We start from the raw sequence: 22,721 nt of genomic DNA, 5'->3' as shown, positions 1-22,721 counted from the left end.
TCTAACCCATGCTTTTATCAGATACTTCTTTTTATTTGGCTTCCATTTGTTGCATCTAATCTTCACATTTGGCACATGGAAGAGATATCTACAGTGCAAAGAGGCAGATTTTCTGGTTTCCTTCTGAACAGTTTAGCAGGGGCACAGTTAAAGGGCCTGGAGAACAAGAGCACTCTAACTCCATGGAAGTGGATTTGTTGTGATGCCAACGACTCTCGGTTCAGCCATTAAACTTGAGCTTAAAATCAATGCCTCTTCCTTCTCCCACCCACCCCCACCCATCCCCCATGCAAGGCCAATTTGGCCTTAACCTTGTCTTAAAAGAGTTAAAAGAAATTCCATCCATCCCAGATCGAGTAGGTTAATTTCACCGAAGAAGACTATTTCAGTGTTCTTTTGTGTGGGTTGGTTTGTGCGGTGTGATGAGCCAGCAAAACTCTTAAACGGAAAATAAAATAAGATTTAAAAAAAAAAACATAGAAGAATAGACTTTTCTGTTTCCCATTGCCACCTATGTATTGAAAAGCACAGCCTCTTTGAGGCAGCAGTGTCAAAGGCCTTGGTGAATGGCAAAGAAAAGCCAAAGTTGCCATACTGAGCCTTGGACTCCACGCCTTTGAATAGAGTGTCACACAAATTAAAAAGAAGAAAAGGTCATTGGAGATTCTGCCCCCCTCTTCCTGTGTTTCCTTTTGACTATTTAACTTAATCTAACCCGGTAAAGCTGATCCAGAGAGAGCTCCGTCCGCCCGCTCAGCCCATCCTCTCTCTCCAGGACGGTATTGCTCTTGTGTCGGCCGCGCCTGGTCCGCGAAGCCTCCGCCCGCCCGGCACGGCTGGGTTTGGCCCCGCGCCGGCCTCCCGGCTTCCGTCACCACAGGGGCGCTGGCCCCTCCGACGCCCCGTAGAGCTCCGCCAGCTTCCGGAAGCGGGGCCCCCAGTCCGTCAGGAAGTCGAAGCTCTGCTCCGAGTCCGACGTGGCCGACTGCAGGGAGCTCAGCGAGCCGGCCACCGAGCCGTCGCCCTCGAACATGTAGGTCTGCAGGGAGTCGAAGGGCGGGGCCCACAGGTCCATGTCGGCCTCGTAGAGCTTGGCCAGCACGTAGCTGTGGACCGTGCTGTTGACGGCGCACGTCTGAGGCACGTAGCGGGAGAGGCTCTCGATCTCGGGCAGCATGTCCTGCCGCGTCTTGGGGGCGCCTCCCGCCTGCGCCTCCCGGGGGTTCCACATGGCCGCGATGTCGAAGGCCTCGGTGTCCTCCTCGCCGCCGCCCTCGTCGTCGTAGCGGACGATGTTCTCATGGATGTTCTCCTCGTCGTCGATGATGTACGGCTGCTTCCGGTGCCTCCGCATGGACAGGATGAGCAGAACCAGCACTGCCAGAGACACAGAGGACAAGGTAGGCAAGGAGGAGACCCGGCTGCGTGGGCCGCGACTAGAGCTCTTCTTGGTTAGCACAGGTAGGGGAAAAGGGTAAGCTCAGAGGCAGCGTTTGGGTGTTTTGCACCACAGGGTCTACCCTGTTCTCACTCGTTCTGCCGTGTCGGCTGGAGGTTTGTAGCAGGTGACCCCCACGTGACTTGATGCCAGGTGGTTCAGTTAGAAGTGGCAATAAAGTCTCTTTGCATCTCCTTACCACTTTGAAATGTGTGTGGGTGTGTACACCCAACCACCCAATGTAAAAATCTCACCAACAAAGCACAAAGCCTTGTGGCCCGCCATGGCGTGTATGCTAAAGATCAGGTATGTCTTCTGGCTGGATAAGGAGAAGCAGACATTTCTTTATTGTGATGTGAAAATCTTACTCTCCAGGCGAAATCCTGCTTTTTCAAGTTAGCATGTGTATAGGAGCCTATTCTAAATAAACAACTAACCCTTGAACCACATGGGTTTGAACTACTGGGGTCCACTTAGGTGCAGATTTTTTTTCAATAAATACATCTTACAGCACTACATGAGCTAAGACTGGTTGTATGAATACAAAATGGTGGATACTGAGGGCGACTATAGATTATCCGCGGATTTTCTAGTGCAGGGCAGGTCCGCACCCCTGACCCCACCCCACTGTTGTTCAGAGGTCATCTGTAGTCATATGTTCATGTATATGCATATAGACACATATGTTAAACATGAGCCAAAGTCTTAGTCTTATATTTCTTCCAAAAACTAAGAGCAAAATGACTACCATTGCCCAATTAACTCAGATTCCTCGGAAAAGCTTTCCATGAGAGAGATGGATGTGACTTTCTGCATCCAGGGATGTCATGGAAGGGAGGGAATGAGCAGTGACGTTTTATATAATTCATCATGTTATCAAAGAAGCACCACACTGTTAGAGGTACCCTTGCAGGCTTGGATAAAATTTTATCCCAACAAATGTAATTTTTTTTTTCCACTAGGGTTTAAAGGAGAGAGAGAGATAATTCCACTGAACTGTTTTTATCTCTGTGAGTGAAAATGTTTTCCAGGAAGTGTGTTGAGGTTTTAGCTGTAGTATTGCTATTGATTTTTTTTTTTTTTCTGGCATGCTTTGTTACTGCTGGTGAACAGGGACAGCTTGAGAACACTGCAAAATAAGACCCCCGTTTATCCAAGGAGGGAAAAATGGCATACAGTCATATGCCTAGTAAGACTATGGACGAGCTTAAACAAAATCACCATAATGGCTTTTAAAATTTGTATGTGGAATGTGTTTTTGTAAATTGCAGTTACTGTCTTGAATAGCTCAAGTGACAAAATACACACGGAAAAAACAATTATGTACTCTTGTATATTATCTCTTTGTGCAAAAATATAACTCATAGACTACAGGACTGTAGGGTTTCAGAGAAATGAACTGTTTGGGCCATAAGGAAGTGGAGGCTTGAACTGGGCATCAGAGGCTGGGGTGTGATTTGTATGACGGCACATTGGAAAAGCGGGATTCTAAGTGAACTTGCTGTGTTTGGGGGATTCAGTAACCAGTTTCTAAACTCAGATATTTTTTAGCCACTATCCGAAGCAGTGAAGGAACAATGTTGACTATGACATGATTTCTGCTTTTATAGTTTTGCAATCTAAGGAGATGATAGACGTTACTAATTAATATGAATCAGGTGGTAGTAAGAACTATCGTAGAGTTACAGTTGTTTAGAAGCGAATACAGAAGCAGAGCCAGTTAATTCCTCTTAGGGGACTGGGAAGACCTTCACACAGCTGACGCTGAAGTGATAGGTGTGGTATTTTAGAAAATGCTGGGAAACAAAATTAGGAAAGTCTTGAGTTTCTACTGAAAGAAATTCTGATGATAGAGAATTACACAGTTTATAGAACTCTTGAAAAGTAAAGATTGCTTGCTACATATCTTATTTTTTAGGTAATCTGATCTAAATAACAATAATTTTATAACCTCCTGAAAATCAAATTTTGGGAAAAAACCTATTCAGCTGAAAGGCTTCCCTGACAGGAGAGAAGCACTTCTGGGAATGTTTATTATGCACAATATAGGCACTGTGCATCGGGCCTATGAGATTTTCCAGGAACTAGATACATATTTGACACATGAAAAAAATCCATAGTCAAAGTTAACATGTTTATTTAATGGTCCACAAAATGTAGTACTTCTTTGGATAAATCAACTGTAATTCAGTCTTGCTCAGTTTTATGAATTATATTTGCTGTGGGATGTACACTCTCAGAAATGAAAGTGCCTAAAGCTGTGACGATTTCATGACAGCTTTGCTCAGTTTCGCTCCTGAAAACTGTCTGTTTATCCTGTACAGTTCAAAAGACAAGACATAATGGGTTGGGGGTTGCACAAAATAAATTGCTCCTTGCACACCACTTCTGACTTGAGAGCCTCTTCGTGCTAGTCTGTTTAAATCAGTCTTTCTGTAATGATGGCTCCTTTTACTGTTTGTGGGCTAGGGTGAACTTACAATGTAGACGTTTCCCAAAGAAGAAGTAAGGACAGCCAGACTGGAAATTTCTCCTAGGAGCAAGTTTCTTCAAAGGCCTCTTGCAGGTTATCCTGTTACGCACTTGAGGATTCCCAATGCCACCTTATGGACGCTCGGGGAATTGCAAGAGGGTTTTATTTGTCAATACAGAAAGGGACCTGAAACTCTTAACAGTTCTCTCTGATCCAGAGATCCAAGGACTTAGAAAGGTTACTTCTTTATGCAGTTTCTCCCCGTAGCACTGAACTAAAACAACAGAATTAAACCACGTGTATTTTTAAATGTTTTGGGGGAAGCGTATTCCACAGACCTACTAGAAATTCAATCCAGCACTGACATTTTGCAGTCAGACCGTCTTTCTTTGGTCTGACTCAGTCTTTTGGTGTGGAAGTAAACCTGAGATAAGGGCTTAAGTTCTAATTTAAATCCCCAGTGCTTTACTCTTTTCCCTTATAGAGTGCTAGGATTTCTTTCATATTGAGTAATGTTACGAAGTCTGCTTTTCTCTAAGCAAAATATTTATACTATGATTTAGTTCAATCAAAAGGGTTGGGAGACATGTATAGATATTTCTTTGGTTTCAGGAGTTGGTTTAGATGTTTTATTGTTTGTTTTTCAGTGTGGATTTTGAAAACAATAGCATGAATGGCCTTATGTACTAGGGAGCTGGGTGGCTGCTTTGCAGATGACTTTAGATGAGGAAGAAAGGATCCTCTACCCCAACAGTGCTCTCCCACTGGCCTGTCATCATACCTTTTTATTTCACCAGCAGAGACACACTGGCGCTGCTTAGAGGCCATGGTACCTGGAGGGGGCACTAATGCCCCCAAACAGCTTATCCTCCCAGGTGCACGTGGTTCGCTCTGTCAGTTCTTTCAGATCTCTGCTCAAAGGTCTAATCAGTGAGGTCTTCCCTGACCACCTATTTAAAATGTCACCCACCTGTGTCTCCTGTTCTCTGAGGACTCCCTGTCCTTTCCCCCTTCTCTTACCATTTACCACCTCCAGAATCTGGGGATGAGTATTTGGAAGAAGGGCTGTGCTGCTCAGATACAGGGGTGCACAGTGCAGGGCCTGCCTGCATTTCAGTCCTGGCTCTGCCTCTGAGATTTGGCCTTGGGCCTGCCACTACCTCTCTGTGACTTGGCTGCTACTTATCTGAAAAGAGGGGGTTAGAAAAGCTCATCATCTATCCTGCCCAAAATTATCATCTTGGTTCTAGAACGTCAAAATGAACTTGTTTTGTTTTGAAGTAAGCTGTGTGAAGACTGGGACATTTCTGTTTTATTAATCTAGAATGGCATTCTGGCCCATAGTAGATGCTTGATAAATAAGTATGCTTTGATCTGGTCAAAGAGGCCATGAGTTCGTTCAAGGAAGGGACTCTCTTCAATTTCGTTACTTCTCTCCAGCGTTACTCTGCCACCTTTTCAGTAAGCACAGTGTGGAAAACCAGCTGTGGACAGCTGTGCGAGGGTAATAGGGAACGGTATCTAGTCAGCACTTGCAGGTCCCTACAGGCTAGAGAGGAGCCACTTACTCACCTAAGAGGACAAAGATGCAGGCCAGGATGGCAATGAGGGCGCCGCGGCTCAAGCTGACTGGGAGCATGTAGGCCTCGGGGCTGCAGGACAGGACGTGGCCGCTGTCATCACAGCTGCACACCTGGATGGTCAGCGTGCCCGTGCTGCTCAGCACTGGCTGCCCACTGTCCGTGATCAGGATGGGCAGGTAAAAGACACTCTGCTCCTGCTGCCGGAAGCCAGACCTCCTAGTTAGAATCCGGGCAGTGTTATCTGCAGAAGACAGGTTCCGGGATTGACAAACAGAAGAAGAAAGAGGAGGGGGAGAGGAAACTGGAAGAACCGACAAGTGAATAAATTGGGGGAATTGGGGAAAGCCGGGGGCAGGAACCTGGTGTGCAGAGGAGAGGGAAGGGGTAGCATCCCGGGAGGCCTTTGACTACAGCCATGGCAGGCTTGTCGGGATCAGCAACTGGAGTCAGAAACCAAGATTTTTCCTTGCTTCTAGGCAAAACCCTGAGGTCTAGGAGAGAAACCCTTTTTGAGAGTCTGTCTTACCCTTTGTGACATAAAGTGCCCAGGGCGAACTGTCAGACTTCAGATCTAACTGAAATGTCCCTGGGAGAGCTTGACAGAAGTGAGCAATCACTGGCGACTTGTGGTGCCCGTTAGTTCTTGCTCAGCAGCTCTCCAGGGCCCGGGTGCTGCTTCGTGCCTCCAGGAAAGGAATGCTGAGGACCCCACGTGGCTGTGGCAGATTGCTTATCTTTGCCACTTTGGTTGGAATTCTCATCTTTTGCTATTTTCTTCCATGCCTTTGAAATGTGTTCACCAGCTCCTGTGCTTTCTGATGAACCTGCTCATTTAGCAGAAGCTTATTTGAAATCCCCTAATCATGTGACACACCCTGTAATTTCCTGCTACTTGGTGGTCTGAGTTTAAGCAATTAATGTGAATTTAGTGAAAATTCAGTACTACTTTTTTTCCCCTTCGTTTTAAAGGGGATTAGCAAAATTGTTTGATGTGTTTCCACAAAGCTGATGTGTGTGTCTATATATTTGCCTAGTGTAATGTTTTGGAATCTTTTATTTTTTCATCTATATGCTCAAGTTTTCTTGAGTGGGTTTGAATTATAAATCAGATATATTTTTTGCAGAGCTTGTATCTTTTTCAGCCAAGGAAAGGTTTGAGAGATGTTTTAGAACATATAAGCAGTGAGTCCCAAAGCTGACATCATCAGTATGGAAGATCTTCTGGATGTGTTCACATTTCACGGGGAAGAGTCTAGAACTTAAAAAATTCTGAGAGCCTAACTAAAGTAAACATTATTCATACCGATATCAATATTTCTGGATATAATAACTGATTATACTTTTCTACCCTCTTTGAGTGTGGGCATGTCTGTATGATTTGCTTTAGATGATGAAAATGAGCAAAAGTGATTCATGTCACTTCTAGGCAGAAGCATGTAGTAGCTGGTATGTGGTTGTCATGCCCTCTCGCCTTGTGCAGCACGTGGAAGAGCAGTTGAGAAGGAGACACACACAACCTGGGAGCCTCTACACGGGCAGCTGTCCTTGGTCGCTCAGACCCACAGTCGGCTTTATGTGAGCAAGAAACTAAGTTTGGTTGCATCAAACCTCTGAGATTTTGGTGGTGTTTGTTCCCACAGTGTAACTTAGCCTGTTCTGACAAAGCCGTTATTCCTTAATTTACTTTTCCACTTCCTCCTCCCCCTGCTTTTCCATGGTAGCGGTCATTATATTGAGTGCTTATGTGCTAGGTACTTGGACTTTTGTCTAAGTTGGCAGTTGGTTGCCAACCTGAAGGTTGTATCCATATTTCTCCCTACTGCACAATCCACCCTCTTTTGTGTTTTCCAGATTTAATAGCTAAGTACTATTAGTTCTGCTTCACTGTTTTAATTTTTTTTTCAGAAATCAAATTTTTCTCAAAACAGAAATCTTTTTTATTTTTATTTTTCATTTTAATTGAGGCCAGTTCATGACACTTTAGAATCCCAGACAAGAACTGAATTTCATGTAAGTATTACATCATGCCTACTACACATCAGATATTTCTTGATCTCAGAATTACTTAAGATTAAAGAAAAAAAATCAGAGCATCACATTGCTGAGATTAATCCTAGAAAAAAGCTGGCATAGTCTAGCCATTTGTAAAGTTTTTGTTGAGTGTAGGAATTAGAGCTTGAATAACCCACTTGGAAGTAGTATCTGTTTCCAAGGTGACAATTTTTTTTTGTAGCTAAAACAGAAGGTCCCGACTTCTAGTCCCAATTTTAATGTTGTTTACTCTCTGATCTTGGGCCATTTGCTTTCTTTCCTTATCTATCAAATGAGACAATAAGAATCAGAGAGGTTAGTAACTTCCTTAACATTTTATAAGATTATTGATAATGTCAAATAAAGCTTTGGGGATTTAAAAAAAGTAAGAAAGACTTTACTTGAGATAGTGCACTATCGTGTTCATAAATCAATACCATGTTTTGGGCACAGGAATTGGGGGGCTTGACAGTAGATCCACCACATCAGATACTGGCCAATTTTTAATGAACCTCCGTAAAGGATGGTCAAGGGTAATTGTCATGAGCAGATTAACAGTTCATTCTTTCTACTGAAGTTGTGCTGACGTCTGTTTTGGAAAACCTTCCAAGAGATAAGTCATTTCTGTTTACAGTCATCGTGTTCCAGTAGCCCATCTTTTTAAGGTATGGGCTTCATGAATTGGTGCCCAAGGTCATCGCTAAGAAATTTGCAGCATTTTGCTGCATATTGTTTCTGTGTTGATTCTGACAAATATCAGAGTGAAGGAATGTAGTGGCAATTAGCTGAAAATTTGAAGAAACAGTATAATGTGTTATTTTTTGCTCCAGGGTTTCCACTCTAAAACCAATCCTGAAGGGGCTGAAATGACTTTTTGCAGGAAGGGTTTCCAGGTGAAGTCTATAAATGAATACTTCAAAATTTGACCCAGTGAAAATATCAAGATATTTAAGTGAGGTACTTCTGTTGTTATAATTTATATTACTCTCCCTTTCAGAATTAGCACAGTGATTTGATGATTTCATGTAGAAGTTTAAAGAGATGATCTGGAAGAATGCTTCCCATTTAGAAGAAACCAGGTTTGATATTCCCTAGTTTTAACAGCAGAATATCATGTGGGGCGGAGTTAATACTTTAAGTTTCAAACAGTTGATGTTTGAGACTAAGACTGGGTATGCCTAAATCATGACTCTTTGTTGCCCTTTGTTTAGATTGTTATAAAGTGATAATATTTTAGAATTGGAATAAAAATGAGGCTACTGCTACTCAGGGAGGTGATCCCCTCCCTCCCAAGGTTAGAAGCTATTTGAGGGCAGAATTAGCAACAGAAGGGTTCATTTGATAGCTTTAAAGTATTTTTTCACTTGCTCTGAGCTTCCTCTGAAAATCCTCTGGCCAGAGAACAAAAGCCCCTCCTTTTTCCATCTGTGCCCAGTGAAAAGTGTGTGAGGTCTGTGAACTCCTTAGCTGATCTGAATGCTTTGGGAGAAGAGGGGTCCAGGATTTCATTTCAGCAGAGCTGTAGTGGGAAGCACTTTCTGGAATAAGGAACCCCACCTGGCTATTTCTGAATTGTTCTGAAGTAATAAAATTGTTTCGGTGCTGGAACTACTTACTCACTGCGTTTGTGGATTTGCCTTTTGCTCTCTGTTACTTAGCCTCTGTCTCCCTTTTGTTCTGGGAGCTTTCCCCACTTTCCTGCTTTGATCCTTGCTTAGGAACATTCCCTCAGGTTTCTCTCTTTATGTAGTCCTCTCTATCACCTTTCTTAGGAGTCTTCCCACAGTTAAGAAACATACAAACATGGCTGCTCTCCGGGGTGAAGGGAGAGCCAGCACTCAAACTCCTATGAACTGACTGAATGAATGAAAGATTCAGAATCAGCAGAGGACGTTCTTTGTCTTTGATGTTCTGAAACAAAACTTTAAAAGGCCATACAAATTAGCATTAATGTCTTCCCTGCTATTAAAGAGCAGGTGACCTCTGACACAGTTTGCATGGTAAATAGTAACCCACAGTGTCCAGCCCAGGCTGTAGAGAACATTGGTGGCCCACTGATTACCTTGGTTGTCCCTTACGGTGAAGTTGGGGTTGTTAGCAGCCTCGGGAGCCAGGCTGTAGTAGAAGTGCTGGCCGCCGTGGGGATCGTCTTGGTCCACTGCACTCACTGTCTGGACCAGCTAGGGGAGGGCATGAAATCAGGGGAATCAGAGTCAACAAGAAGAGTTTCAAGGGCAGATGAGACCCCACACCCTGAAATCCAGTAGCAGATTGTTTTACCTAACTAGAAGGACATCCTGAAGCTTCCCTGGACAGTCAACTGTGCCATCACACAGCTCAGAACTGAATTTTGGTTTATTGTTGGGCCTGAATATGTTAACAGGCACAGGGTAGATGTTACCTAAACACCTTAGATGTTAGGTGTCGACATAACGTACTATTCTCTCCCCAAGGCTAGCCATTTTTAGGCAGTCTAAACAAAGACTTTGAGTAAAAGAACTGCTATGCCACAAGGTCTTGCTTGTTTCTGTTTTTTGTCCTCTCACTTCACCTTCCTTTCCTCACATTTGGGTTAATATTCTACGGTTAAATTGCTATTTTTGAGAGGCTCCTATTTAAAAATGACCAATACCTAGAATGAAGGAAGCAGATACAACATTGACTGTGTCAGGTTAATGGAAAACAAATGGAGAGGATGGGTCCCGGGGAAGTCACTCTTTGTTGGCAGGAAGGGCAGGAAGGGCAGGAAGGGCAGGAAGGGCAGGTAGGCAAAGTGTAGAGCACAAGACTCCCGGGGTGGGATGTACAGAACAGACTAGAGCCAGTAGCAAAGCTTGGGGTCGAGGAGAGTGAGAGGCGGGATGGCTTCCTCTTGAGCTCTTTGGCCAAAATTTTGCCTTTTCCACAACACTTTTCAAAATAGTAAGTTATCATGAAGGCTTTGAAGACCATGATGAAAAAGTTGCTAAAGAAAGCAGTGTGAAATACACAGTTGAAACATTGGCAGACAGACTTGGGGGGCCACAGAGAAGGTGTTGAAGGGATGGTCTCCTTCCTTTCTGTTTGCTCTCCTACCAACCAATAGCGCACACTCCCCCCACCCTTCTTGGGCCTGGCTCTGTAGGCGCGACACTTCTGCTGTTAGAAGCTGGCTGTTAGCAGGGTAGAAAATGGAACGTTGAAGGTCACCTGGAGGGCCGAGGTGGGCTTGCTTAGTCTGACTTTCTTCACCTGTAAAGGGGGGTTGTGCTCCCTCACCGGATGCTGAAGATTATGTAACAGAGGACGAAGCTTCCTGCAAGGGGCCTGCTGGTGAACACGGTGTTGCTCAGATCCCCCCACTGAAACACTTGATGCCTTCAGCTATCAGTCTCTGGAGATTGTCTCAGTTGCTGAGAGCCACCTACCCACAGTCACCTCGTCCTTCCTCATCCTCCCACATCCAGTGGCTGCTGTGATAGCATAAAGGCCTGGCCCTCCCATCTCAACTCAGTGAAACCCTGGTTCTAGAATTCCGTGGAGCCATCCAGGGCTGTTAGTGCGTCTGCACCGCAGCTGGACTTCTTCTTTTGCCCAGTCCTGCAGAAGCTCTTCCCTTCCACCGGTGTTGGCCCCAAGGGCATTCCTTAAAAAACATCTTAGCCCAGAGCTCCATCTCAGGATATGCCTCCTGCTGAACCCAACTGGCAGCTGGCCTCTGTTGAATCTAAAGGTCAGGGGAGTGGACTTGTAATAAAGGAGAGGGATCAGGAGAGCGCTGAAGATAAATTTGCCCCACAGTCCGGCCTGGTGTCAGTGCTGTGCACACGTGAGGGTCACCCCACTGTCCCATCCCTGCTGAGACAAATCCTGTACATTCCATCTTGCCTAGAGCTCCACTCGTGTGAAGACATGTTTCTTGATGTCTGTTATAAACAGGTGATTGTGTATAACTTGGGCAGCAATTGGAAAGTCATTTCAGGTCATCTGACCTTTGAAGTGTATATATGTATATTGGTGAGGTGGGGACCTGGGGTTGGTTACAGGGCTGTAAAGAACCGGTGAGCAAAGAGACTGCCTCTGGGCCCAGGTCAGGAGCACCAGGGCCCGTTCTCCCGCCCTCCACTCTCCCGGCAGGTCCAATTTCATCCTCAGCCCCACTTGCCATGCAAGATTCTGCTCAGCAGTGTCATGTGGCCCTGAGCCAGCACCAGGGATTTGGTCTGATTTCTTTCTGGGCTTCTTTCATGGCTGCTTGCTAAGAGTAAAACACACACGCAGAGCTCAGCAGATGCAAAGCTGACCGTGATGTCCGACAAATCTAACACAAGGAGGCCTGATTCTTCACAAACCAGACGTGTCTACTGAGCTGTGTGCTTTTGCAAATCTTCAAAACATGCCCCAGAGCCAAAATCAGAGGAGAATTTTCAGTATCTTGGGCTAAAGAAGAAATATGACAGACTGTGACAGACTTGTGCCTCATGATCTGAACTTGAATTCACAGATAAACTGTGCTTCAAAGGACTGTATAATAGACCCTTAAAAGACGTGTGCTCCACAAACAAGACAGGTGGTAACGTGCTATAAACCTGTCCTTCTCGTCTGAAGCCCTTTAAGAAAGGAAATGTTTCATTTTTGAAGGGGGAGAGAGTTTAATTTACATGCTACTATTACTCTTTAGAGTCTAGATTAAAAATAAGTCTCTTGTTATAATATAAAGTATTATGTATTTGTCGTAACAGTCTTACATAAAACAAAATGTATATGTAGTATTTCTGTAATATACATAATTTGTTATATTAAAATATAAAAATTATTAAAATAAAGGCCCAAATCCCCTCACTCAAATCTCAGCTCCTGTAGCACAGTAACCATGGCTATTTTTGCATCCTGTCTCCCAATCTTTGTTCACATACAGATATATTTTTACATTACTGCAAGTATGTATGTGTTTTTATACCTCCTTTCTTTGCTCATAATAACATAGATAATTTCTTACACTGAAAAGTCTTCATTGTAACTTTTATTAGCTGCATAATACTTCAGGTCATTCTAGGCTAGAATATCAGTAGATACGGGAGTAAAATTATCTCAGACTTGTTGAAAAAATTTAGGTGTGCTATATAGACCATTGCACTGAGTATCAAGAATCAATGGATGAAATCATTTAGATCAGAATCACTGCAGAACACTTTTTTCCCCTCTGGGGGATGGGAGTCACTTTTTGTTTTGAGTAGAATGGTTAAGATGTGTTGAGTCAATCTTTGGTGAGTTCAGGAAGCGAATATAAGTTTTGGTTGTAGAGACAGAGTCTCTCTGCTGAAGGATGTGGGAGGTGAGGACGAGAAGTGAAAGCAGAAGCTGCATTCTAGTGAGAAACCCAAAACCTGAGTCCTTATCATTTGCACCTGAACCGCCCCCAGCCACAATCCACAGGACCATAAAATATGCTCTGGGGGAAATAAATTAGTAGGACTGTTACGTAATCTGTTGGGTCATAGGTAGAGAGGAAAGAGTCTTTAAAAAGCAGGAGCGGAAGAGGGGAGATGGCCTGTGCTGTGGGGTATGGACGAGTGGTGTGGGGCGGGCAGCAGCTGATGCATACGCTAACACACGGCCATTCCAAGCACACTTAGGATGTTTTTCAGTTTTCAGTTACACTACTTGGGATTTAATCAACCAAATACTCATTTAAGTTTAAAAGCAGACTTTAAAAAATAGGCAAATACATCTGAAGATTATGGAACTAAAGCTATTTCAAGTAAGTAGAAATTTGTTCCTTCAGATGCTTTTCCTCTCAAATCTGACACGAGTGGTAGTAAGAAAATGAGTGTTTGAATTGAGGGAGGATTCAGAGTAGGTAGTTCTAGGTAACAGAGTGTTCTGAGAATAGGGCAAGCAGTTCCTAACAAGATACTTGTTGCCAGAAGTTAAGAAAGGGAGGTGGGAAGATCTAAAAAATAAACTTTCCCGACTGCAAGTATTTCCAAAGATTAGTGCTAAACTGAGGAAAAGAGTCTTCTTTCTTCTGATATTCATGGTCCCTCATTTCCAGGATCCAGGGCACATGTTATTACATTTGGTTCTATACAGTTCAGTTACAAGGTGGGTGACTGCCTTGATTCACAGATGGGTAAGCCACCTTGATTCACAACCTCATTTAGATCATAAAATGTAGTAGAAGCTCCAAGTAGTTTCCTTAACAAATAAACCATTGCAACATGATGTGCAGAAGCTGGGAACTCTGTTTTGTAAGCTTAGTTTCTGGAGTCTGAGGTACTTTGATGGCAAATTTTGTTATCTGTAACAGTCATTTCCACATGTTGGGGGCTAACCAAGGTGCACGCCTCACAGGCAGCCTTACCTGTCCCGCTTTGGCGTTCTCACAGACAAAAGCTTCATAGAATCGGGGGAACTCTGGGGCATTGTCATTCACATCTAAGACTTTGATTGTGACAGAAACACTTCCAACCTGGGAAGGATTGTCTAAAGAGAGCACAAACAAAACAAAACAAAACAAAACAACAACGACAAGGTAAAGAGGGTTCATTATTGCAAGAAAACAGCTCTTTTGTTGAAATAGGTATTTACCTTTTCAGCCTGGTTTTTAAAGGAATGGATGAAGTACATGGAGATAGCAACACAAGGATGGCAGGGCTGCCTGTTAAGAATGTGGTAGGAACACATGCTTGGGCAGAGCAAGGCGTGTGTTGGAGAGTGTGTGTAATATCAGGAGGGTGAGATGAGGGGTGAGGCTTGCGGGGAGCAGTTATCACAAATTGGACCTTAGAAAGAGGTTTTGAATCTCACTTGGCTCATTCTTCAGGTTCTAGAATTAAAGGCAGGTCAGTTCTGTATTCTGGGCTTGAAGCAGCCTGTTTCTAATCAGATGCGTACTGTGTAGCATTGCTTGACTTTATTCCTGTGTAATACAGGTTTCCCCTACTTTTTCAAAGTTCCCTTTACACCATTTGCTTTTAGGAAAGACCCACATTAGTACTTGTTTTTGCTAACCAAAAGAAATCCAAAGAGGATTTTCACTTTTATGGGAAAAGGCGAAAAGCGAAAATAGCATTCAGGGTTTGTGTAGCAGTGAGCCATTACAGAGGCGGCGCACACCCTGAGCTGTGAGTGGCGTCCACAAGCTCCTTCCCTAGGAACTGCGCTTAGCATCAAGCTGCCGTATCTTTGAACTGTGTCTGAGCATCTGTGCTTTTTATTTTGTGCATCCACTGGCAAGATGAGTCCTAAGATAGTTCCTTCTTTGCTTTTCACCATTTTGGCTTACAAAACATTTCATAGGTATGCTCTGCTTTTGGATAGCGGGAACAACCTGTAATCAGTTCTTTGAATTACTGTGTTTTAGAAGGTTTCATGTTATTCATGGGATTGCAGATAACACTGCACATTCATTTCTGCTTATGGACTAGGGAGATATTAGAGGATCAAACATACACCAAATCTATATCTTGGGCTCGGGCAGGAGAAGTTACTCATAGTCACTCACGGGGAAATGTGTTCTTTTGGTCTGTCTTTTGCTTGGTATTACCACACAAAGATAATTTCACAGCCCCAGTAGTGCCCCTCCTGTCTTCTTCTGTTTTGGCCACCGTCCCAAGAAGACAAAATAGAAATTATAAGGCCCAGAAATTAAGCTTAGTAAATAATTTTAAACCTCAGATTGCCTCATTCTTCTGGTTCATTCTTTTTCTTTTTTTCCTCTCTTAAGAATATCTGTACTCTACTGTGTTTTCCCTCCAAATATTTCTATTGCTTGGTTACCGTAAGGGCTGACATATTTAATTTGTTTTCATTATAACTGTGATGGTACTTGTTTATACAAGGGATAATGAGAAATCCAGAAAAACATAAGAAAAAATATCATCCAAAGTCCTACCACCAGAGACATCCATTATATGATAAGTGTAATATTACATGTGTCCAAACTCTCTTAACACACACACACAAACACACACAGCAGTTAAGCTAAATACAAAAGTTGGATTTAGAACTGTAATATTTTGCGGCAAGATTATCCTGTGTCATTGAAATAAGCTTTGAAAGCATGAGTATTAATATCAACATGATATTCCCATTTTACTGTATGGCTGTACCATAATTTATTTGGGAAACTCCTATTATTAGACATTTAGGTAATTCCTCCCTTTTCCCATATTTTAAAATAACAATGTGGCAGACATTTGGGTACATAAATCTTTGTTAATATTTATGATTATTTCCTTAAGATAATTATTAGAAGTAGAATTCTTGAGAAAAAATATAGGGATATGTTGGAGAATCTTAATACAAAAGATTAATTACCACATTTGCCTCCTGAATGGCTGTACATACGTCTGCCAGTACATTAGGGATTGCCTTTTCCTTTAACCTTTGCATCAGTAAGTGTCATGAAAAAAAAAGGAATGTAGTAGTATATAATCTTAATTTGTGTTATGTTTACAATAAATACGTTAATCTAGTTTTTATTAGTTTTAAATTACATTTTTAACTTTGTGTTAATGAATCTGCCTTTTGTTGTAAGATGTATGTATGTGTATCAAATTCTCATATGCATTTTTGTGTATATGTGTGTGTGTAATAAGAATGCTAGGTTTTAATGCTTCTTTTCATCCTGTAATAATATTTTATACTATTTGTACATTCCTAATCTTACTAAAGATTGAAAACCTCTTATATTTCTCATGAATTATCCCTTTTCTGCGTAGAGAAGTCTAGCTCTTTGGCTTAAGGATGCTGTTTTCTGTGCCATTTTTGGATGTTTTGCTTGTTTGTTTTTATCTCTAGCACAGGACTAGATATAGAGAAGATCTTCAATAAGTATTTGAACTAAATACTTTTATTTACTTGTGTAAAACAGAATTTCCATTTCTTCCCGTAAAGAATATAATTCTTGTTCCAACAAGCTGTAGAAACTTCTGCATTCTGTAATGCTTATATTTTGCCACTATGTGGAGACCAGTTTATTGTGTTACTTACTCATTTCCATAGCAAGGACAGTGATGTTATGCCAGGAAAACTCTTCCCTGTCAAGGGGTCTCGCAGTCATTAGGGCACCTGTTGTAATGTCAACATAGAAAAATCTTCCAGGGTCACTGCTTCTGTCAATGGAATATCTGTAAAAATAGAGGTGTAAACACATCATTTTATTTGGATAAGCATACGACAGCATATTACATGAGAGAACTGGGTGTATACCACGTGAAACATGACTAGTTCTGAATTATGGGCACTTGGAAGACTGATACTGTTTTATCATGTCCCCAAACACCGCCTCCGCTGAAAAAACCCAAAACACGCAAAAAAAACCAACAAAATATTACTGCTTTAATTTCTCACTCCTAAAATGAGTTAAAACATGGTGCCAAAGACTTAGGGCTGTTTTAAGCTATTTAAAAATCACTTTCAGCTATTTAAAGTGTAAAACTTCCCTAAGGCTCTTGGGACACTCTGAATGTCAATCCCTGTGTATCTTTGCTCAAAACAAATTTTATTCAAATAAGTTCAGAAATGCTAAATTGGAACTGGAAAAGGTATAGTTACGTGGTTCCAGTCCCTGTAATTTATATCACCTATTGAGGAGGAGAGATTTGATTCAGGTCCTTTGTAAACGTACTAATGACCAACGTGATGGCAAACACACTACTGGCATTCACTAGGTGGAGTGTCCTTATCTATGGAATATTTTTAGCAAGATGGACTAGGTCTATCTAGGTTGCTCAACGTAAATAAGCCTGGAATTTATGAATTTATGGGGCACAGCTTGCTGGAAAATGTCATGTGAGCTGTGTAATTAATGGGATATCAAAAAGCAGGTGTTCCATAACCAGAATGGCTCCCTCTGTTCTGGCAATGCACTTTGTCTGATGCTTACACCTTTCATATTCAGTGTGGACCAACATGCCTCCTTATACAGGAAGAAGGAGGATCTTTACAGGCACCTACACCTGACGGTTTCAGACCTCTCTAACGAAAGAATGCTTAGCTCACATTTTGCTGTTGTCTATATCCTTTGAATCCTTATTTACCTTGATACTGGGTAATATCAATAATTCTTGTTGAATCTGATTTGTCAGTCTGACTCTTTGTGTTATCTCACCTGAGTTATCCTACCTGGTCCGCATCTTGGGAGATTCACTAAGCGGAGGGAGACTTAGGCAACTGTATGTTTAAAAACCTCCATAAGGGGTTTTGGTATGCAGCCATGATTGAGAACCATCCTTGAGAACCTTATGTGGTCCTTGGTAATGGCTGGTAGTTACGATTGTTGCCATTTATTGAATACTTGGCATTTATCTGTAGGACGTAGGTATTAATCAACAGAAGAGGAAACTAAGAGAAGTTAAGTCACTTTCATAGTTATACAGCTAATAATAAAATTTAAAGCACATATGTGTTTATATATAAATATTGCACATATAATTATGTATAAACAATTGTATATAAATGGTTATATGTGTGTGTATATATATAAACTACTGTGATATATTGGGTTCAAAATTCTTTTTAAAGTTGCCAGCAATTGCAGTCTATATCTTAAAAGTTGTTGAAACTGGGAAATATTGCCATTTTGATGAAAATAAGCAGTTTCCTTAGTGCAGTTTTTCAGACTGAAATCAATAATGGTAGATTATGACTAGTGAAGAAAGAAAATGGGATAGAATATATGTATGCCAGACTATTACTTGCACTAAGGGTACATACTGATGGTAAAACTTTGTTGCAGTATATAAAACACACACATATATAGAATATACTTGTATGTGTATTATTTAGTGAAGTGTTTTGTTTCAAGTATGCATTTTTTCCTGCAAAGATTCAGGATGATGGTTCAGAGAATTAGGAATTAAAGAGAAAAGTGACTAAAGGCTAGAGAAGTTGGAATCATTTCAGTTATAACTCTCCAAGAGTTGGGAAATTTAAAGAAGTAAAATAATGCCTCTCTGCTTCTAACCCTATTTAGTGAACACTTATTGTAGTCAGGCACTGCTCCAAACATCTTACATATGTTGATTCATTTAATCCTCACAGTAACCCTGTGAGGTATGTACTGTTATCATCCCCATTTTACAAGTGAGAAAACTGAAGCGTGGAAAGGTTAAGTCACTCGTCAAGGTTGCACGGCTGGGAATCAAACCTAGGCATGTGGAATGTGTGAGGTTGCTTAAGGAAACAAAACCTTATCTCTTTTTGAAGATAGATTATGTCATGATAACAAGCAGTTGACTATTTAATAAAGAATAAACACATGCCTACAAAGCTCATTTAAAATTAACGAGATTTTCTTTTTACTAGGTGTCATTAGTGATTTAGTTTTAAAGTTTACCAGCTATTTTAAGAGTTGAATTTATCTTAGGAAAAAAAAATACTGGTTGGCTCATGGCAGTCTTTTCCTTCAGCTCCTCAAACACTGAGAAAAGCCAGCCATTCAGCCCACAGAGCCATAACCCCGATGGCAGCTCTCCAAGCTGCAGGCATAATGCCGAGGGGAGAGACAGCTATGATGAAGCGGCTTTCTGCATTCAAACCTGCAATGCCACAGCAAATGTCACAGATGGTATGGGAGACGGAGTGATGGAAATAACTAACTGACAGAACCCATGACAGGACTGCCTGGTGACACACTGGGAGGAAGCACTGCGAGCCTGCCTCCCTCATCAAGTGGAATCCCTTTCTGTTTTCCCAGGCTTCCCAGGCGAGGCCTGAATTGAGGCAATAATAGCATTCATTACTCTTGAATGGGACACTGGGCCAATTTTCAGGAGGCAGGAGAACAAATTTAAAGGTGTGGATACAGATGGAAAATGAGGAAATTGGGACACACTAGTGAACTATGGAGGTGTTTTTCCTTTCTCTAACCATAATATTCTCACCTACTATGGGCAGAATAGGGCTAACATGCACATACAAAGCTGCCTTCAGTGAACAGTAGCTGGTGCTCCTTGAGCTCCCTGCTTACTTGGCTGAGGACAATCTCCGAATTTAGGAGTGTTTTGAAAGTACGAAATCATGGACAGGCTCCCTGAATCCACACACAAATTCTAGGAAGGCACAGGAGGGCAGGCTGTTTCCATACCAGTGGAATCCTGTTTCACTTGCCAAATAGTTCAATTTCTTACTTGCTGAAAATACCTTGAGCACTTATTAAGAATTTAGGAGATCCAAACATTGTTTTTTCGTGTATATATAACTAAATATGGAGACCTAGTTTTCAACTTTGCTAGTAAATGATGACCTGAACACACCGTAAACTTTCTAGGTGTGAGATTATAAAAGTCCTGATAATCTTTTTAAAAAGGTAAATGACCTTTTATCCATAGCATTTTAACTTCAGGTGATATGCTAATTTTTGGGTGATTTAATACGTCTTTTTTTTTTTAGGATTATGAACCTCATTTATTTGTAATAAAAATGCAGAAGATAAATTAGATAGCCAAGTCGCGTATAACACATGCAAATTATTCTAAAAGAAAATAACTTTCATAGGAAAAATAAGGATAACATGAGCAATTTGGGAAATGATAACGTAGGAAAATAATTCCCAAATGCGTTTGTTAGTTGATAGCCAGAGACTTGACTTTTAGGTGCTCTTTCCTTTGAGAATCCAGGACCCCCGATGTTCTACTTGGGTTCAGGGACCATTCGTTATTCCTGTGGGACAGTACAAAGAGTAGAGACTCCATATCTAGCAATATGAATTCTGTTCCTTTGCAGCCGAAATGCAGAGGAAGAATTACCTCCTGTTCTGAGGAGTGGAGTCTGCTTTACCCTGTGCCTGAGTGCTGGTCTTGTTACCTCCAGGCCTGTGGCTGTTGCCTTATCCTTGCCAGTTTTTCTCTCAAGACCTATAGTGCTGTCCTCGAATAAGCCCAGGGGATCCTGTTGTGCGTCTCCTGCCTGTTCACTCTTGGCTTCCTCCTGACCAGGATCTGTTGGACTAGACACGCACTCCTTATGGACCTCCCTGGTGCTAACTGCCTGCCACGCCAGCCAACTGGTGGTTTTCGACGGCTCATCATCTGAAGCAACATTTCCTGTTAGCCAGACAGGATGCCCTCATTTTTGTGTGCCTCATTTTGCTCCATGCCAGCAGTGGATCTAGGCCTGCTGGTGTTTCTCTTTCCTTCCTAGTTATATGTTGAGATAACGACTTTAGTCCTGAATAACGCACAGCCACTCTAGGTAGGGGTTTGTGTGTATGATTCTGTGTGTGTGAATTTCCTGACTGCCTTCAGTCTCTTTTGCTTATTACTTAGTAGTGTGACTCCTGACAAAACCATATTTTCAGTGCTTATCTTGTAGGAGTCCAGAGTTAGAATCTGGAAAGATGAGGTGGAAGTATCCACTGGACATTTGATTGACCCTTTTAGAAATGGGATCTGATTTTTTTCAAGCTGTGCTTATTTTATTTCAAACATTTTCCCTCCATAAAGCTTTATTCTCTAAAGTTTTCCCCACAGTATTGTCTCTGATATGACTAGATTAATCAGAAGACCATGTATGTGTGTGTACATATATATATATATATATATATTCTTGGTTCCTGAAAATAGAAACCTAGAATTGATTTCATTTATGTTGCGGTTGTTTTGAGGATAACACGGTTTCACTAACTTCTTCCCATCCTATTATACATTTAAAAAGCTTAAGGTTCAAACATCACTTCTATAAAGTTGGTATAACTCATAAAGATTAGTTGCCTTCTAAAGAACGAACATCAGAATTCAGACAAAATAATTTAAGCCATTTTAATGTCTAAAAATGTAAAATGTTTGGTAATTGGTTAGAGGAAGCAGATCTCCCCCAGCATAATCTCAGGAGAGAATCATCTTTATTAATGTGCAAAAGCACATTTTAATTAAATACAAAATAGCACCAGGTGAGGGAAGTAGCCAGCTGACAGAAAAGGCCTTTGATAAGTCAGGGTGTGTTTAAAATGTGCTATCTGCATTTAGCCCCAGATCCATTTGTGTGGCTTTCAACAATTAATGTGACAGATGGCTTCAAACAGGCTTGGAATCCTGATCTTTTGTGTCAAGCTTCAGAGGCTTGGCAGTTGCTCTGGAAGGCTGAGGTGTCAACCTGTCCACCAGCTGTTTGCACTTTGGTTCCAGAGTCAGTGGGAAATGGCTATGGTTATAAGAGCAGCTGTCCGCCCCCTTATTGAGGGGGAAGCATGTAGCCTAGAATTTTTAAGTTTAAAACACACTTTGCAATAGAAAGCCAGTCTGTATGGGATCAAAACTGTTGACAACAGTAGTGGTTTCTATGTCTGTACAGAAATAATGTGTTTGTATATGTTTTATATGTTTCTTTTTCCATTTTTTAAAAGTAAAAAGCCAAATGCTCTTAAAAATGAAAAGAATGTGCAGTGATAACCTTTATATTTACCACTATGATTCAACAATTTTTAATGTTTTGGCATCTATGTGTCTGTGTATTTGGTAATATCTGGGGATGTTTTATGTTGTTACAACTTAGGGGGTGCTACCAGCATTAAGTGGGGAGAGGCCAGAGATGCTCCTAAATATCATCCAATGCACAGGACAGCCCCACAGAAAAGAATTATCCACCCTCAAATGTCAGTAAGGCCACAATTGAGAACTAAGGGGTATATGTATTGCTGAACCAGTTGACTGAATTGTAGACATAATGATACTTTTAAATAACATGAAAAGGCTATATCATTTAAGCAGAAAGAATTTAAAGAAATAGAAGAATCTTCAGAGATGGAAGAACCAGAGAGAAAAAGTACTAGAAAACTAGATACAAGGGAAGGGAAGATTCTAGGACATAAGGAAAAGGTGGAATGTGTGGGAAAACCTGATTGAGTTGTTGGTCACATCTGGGTCCTTGGCAGAAATGATCTGTATGGTTGTTCCAATCGCCACATCTTCAGGTACCTCCACAAAATAAAAGCCAGGTTCAAACACAGGGGGCTCATCCACGTCTTCCACACTGATGTGCACTGTGGTTGTGTCCTGAAACGGGCCTAGGTTCAGAAAACGCATCTCTAGGTGAGGATTGGCTCCCTCCACTTTTAAGGTGTAGCTTTTCTTGCTTTCAAAACTCAGGGGCTGAAAAGTAATGACAGGAAAATTGATTAGCTAGGAGCATATATGTCAGAATTTTGAAGGATGGTCAATACTGATGGCTGATGGATAGATTCCCAAATGCGTTAAAACTATGGAAAAGGGGC

General features: G+C 41.6%; 1 protein-coding gene and 1 long non-coding RNA gene across 8 annotated transcripts in view; one reads left to right on the top strand and one right to left on the bottom strand.

Moving 5' to 3' along the window:
* LOC105088992 (uncharacterized) overlaps positions 1-22,721 on the top strand; it is a 723,199-nt gene that overhangs the window by 137,982 nt on the left and 562,496 nt on the right. The window contains exon 8 of one of the 5 annotated variants that reach the window (XR_010378192.1): positions 776-827. The exons of the other annotated variants lie outside the window; for them this stretch is intronic. This is a non-coding gene — a long non-coding RNA (uncharacterized LOC105088992). Of the gene's footprint in view, positions 1-775; positions 828-22,721 lie in introns of those variants that run through there. 5 annotated transcript variants of the gene reach the window in all.
* CDH20 (cadherin 20) overlaps positions 289-22,721 on the bottom strand; it is a 178,216-nt gene continuing 155,783 nt past the window's right edge. For all 3 annotated transcript variants that reach the window (XM_064480386.1, XM_031441804.2, XM_064480385.1), the window contains 6 exons: positions 22,346-22,599; positions 16,502-16,638; positions 13,869-13,990; positions 9,588-9,705; positions 5,484-5,735; positions 289-1,377 (listed from right to left, as the gene is read on the bottom strand). In XM_064480386.1, coding sequence (XP_064336456.1) covers positions 872-1,377; positions 5,484-5,735; positions 9,588-9,705; positions 13,869-13,990; positions 16,502-16,638; positions 22,346-22,599 — 1,389 coding nt within the window. In that variant the 3' untranslated portion in view covers positions 289-871. The remainder of the gene's footprint in view (positions 1,378-5,483; positions 5,736-9,587; positions 9,706-13,868; positions 13,991-16,501; positions 16,639-22,345; positions 22,600-22,721) is intronic.

The sequence above is a fragment of the Camelus dromedarius genome, chromosome 28, assembly GCF_036321535.1.
Source record: "Camelus dromedarius isolate mCamDro1 chromosome 28, mCamDro1.pat, whole genome shotgun sequence".
Lineage (NCBI taxonomy): Eukaryota > Metazoa > Chordata > Mammalia > Artiodactyla > Camelidae > Camelus > Camelus dromedarius.
The sequence above is the reverse complement of the archived record's forward strand: the minus strand, read 5'-3'. Positions and strand labels throughout refer to the sequence as shown.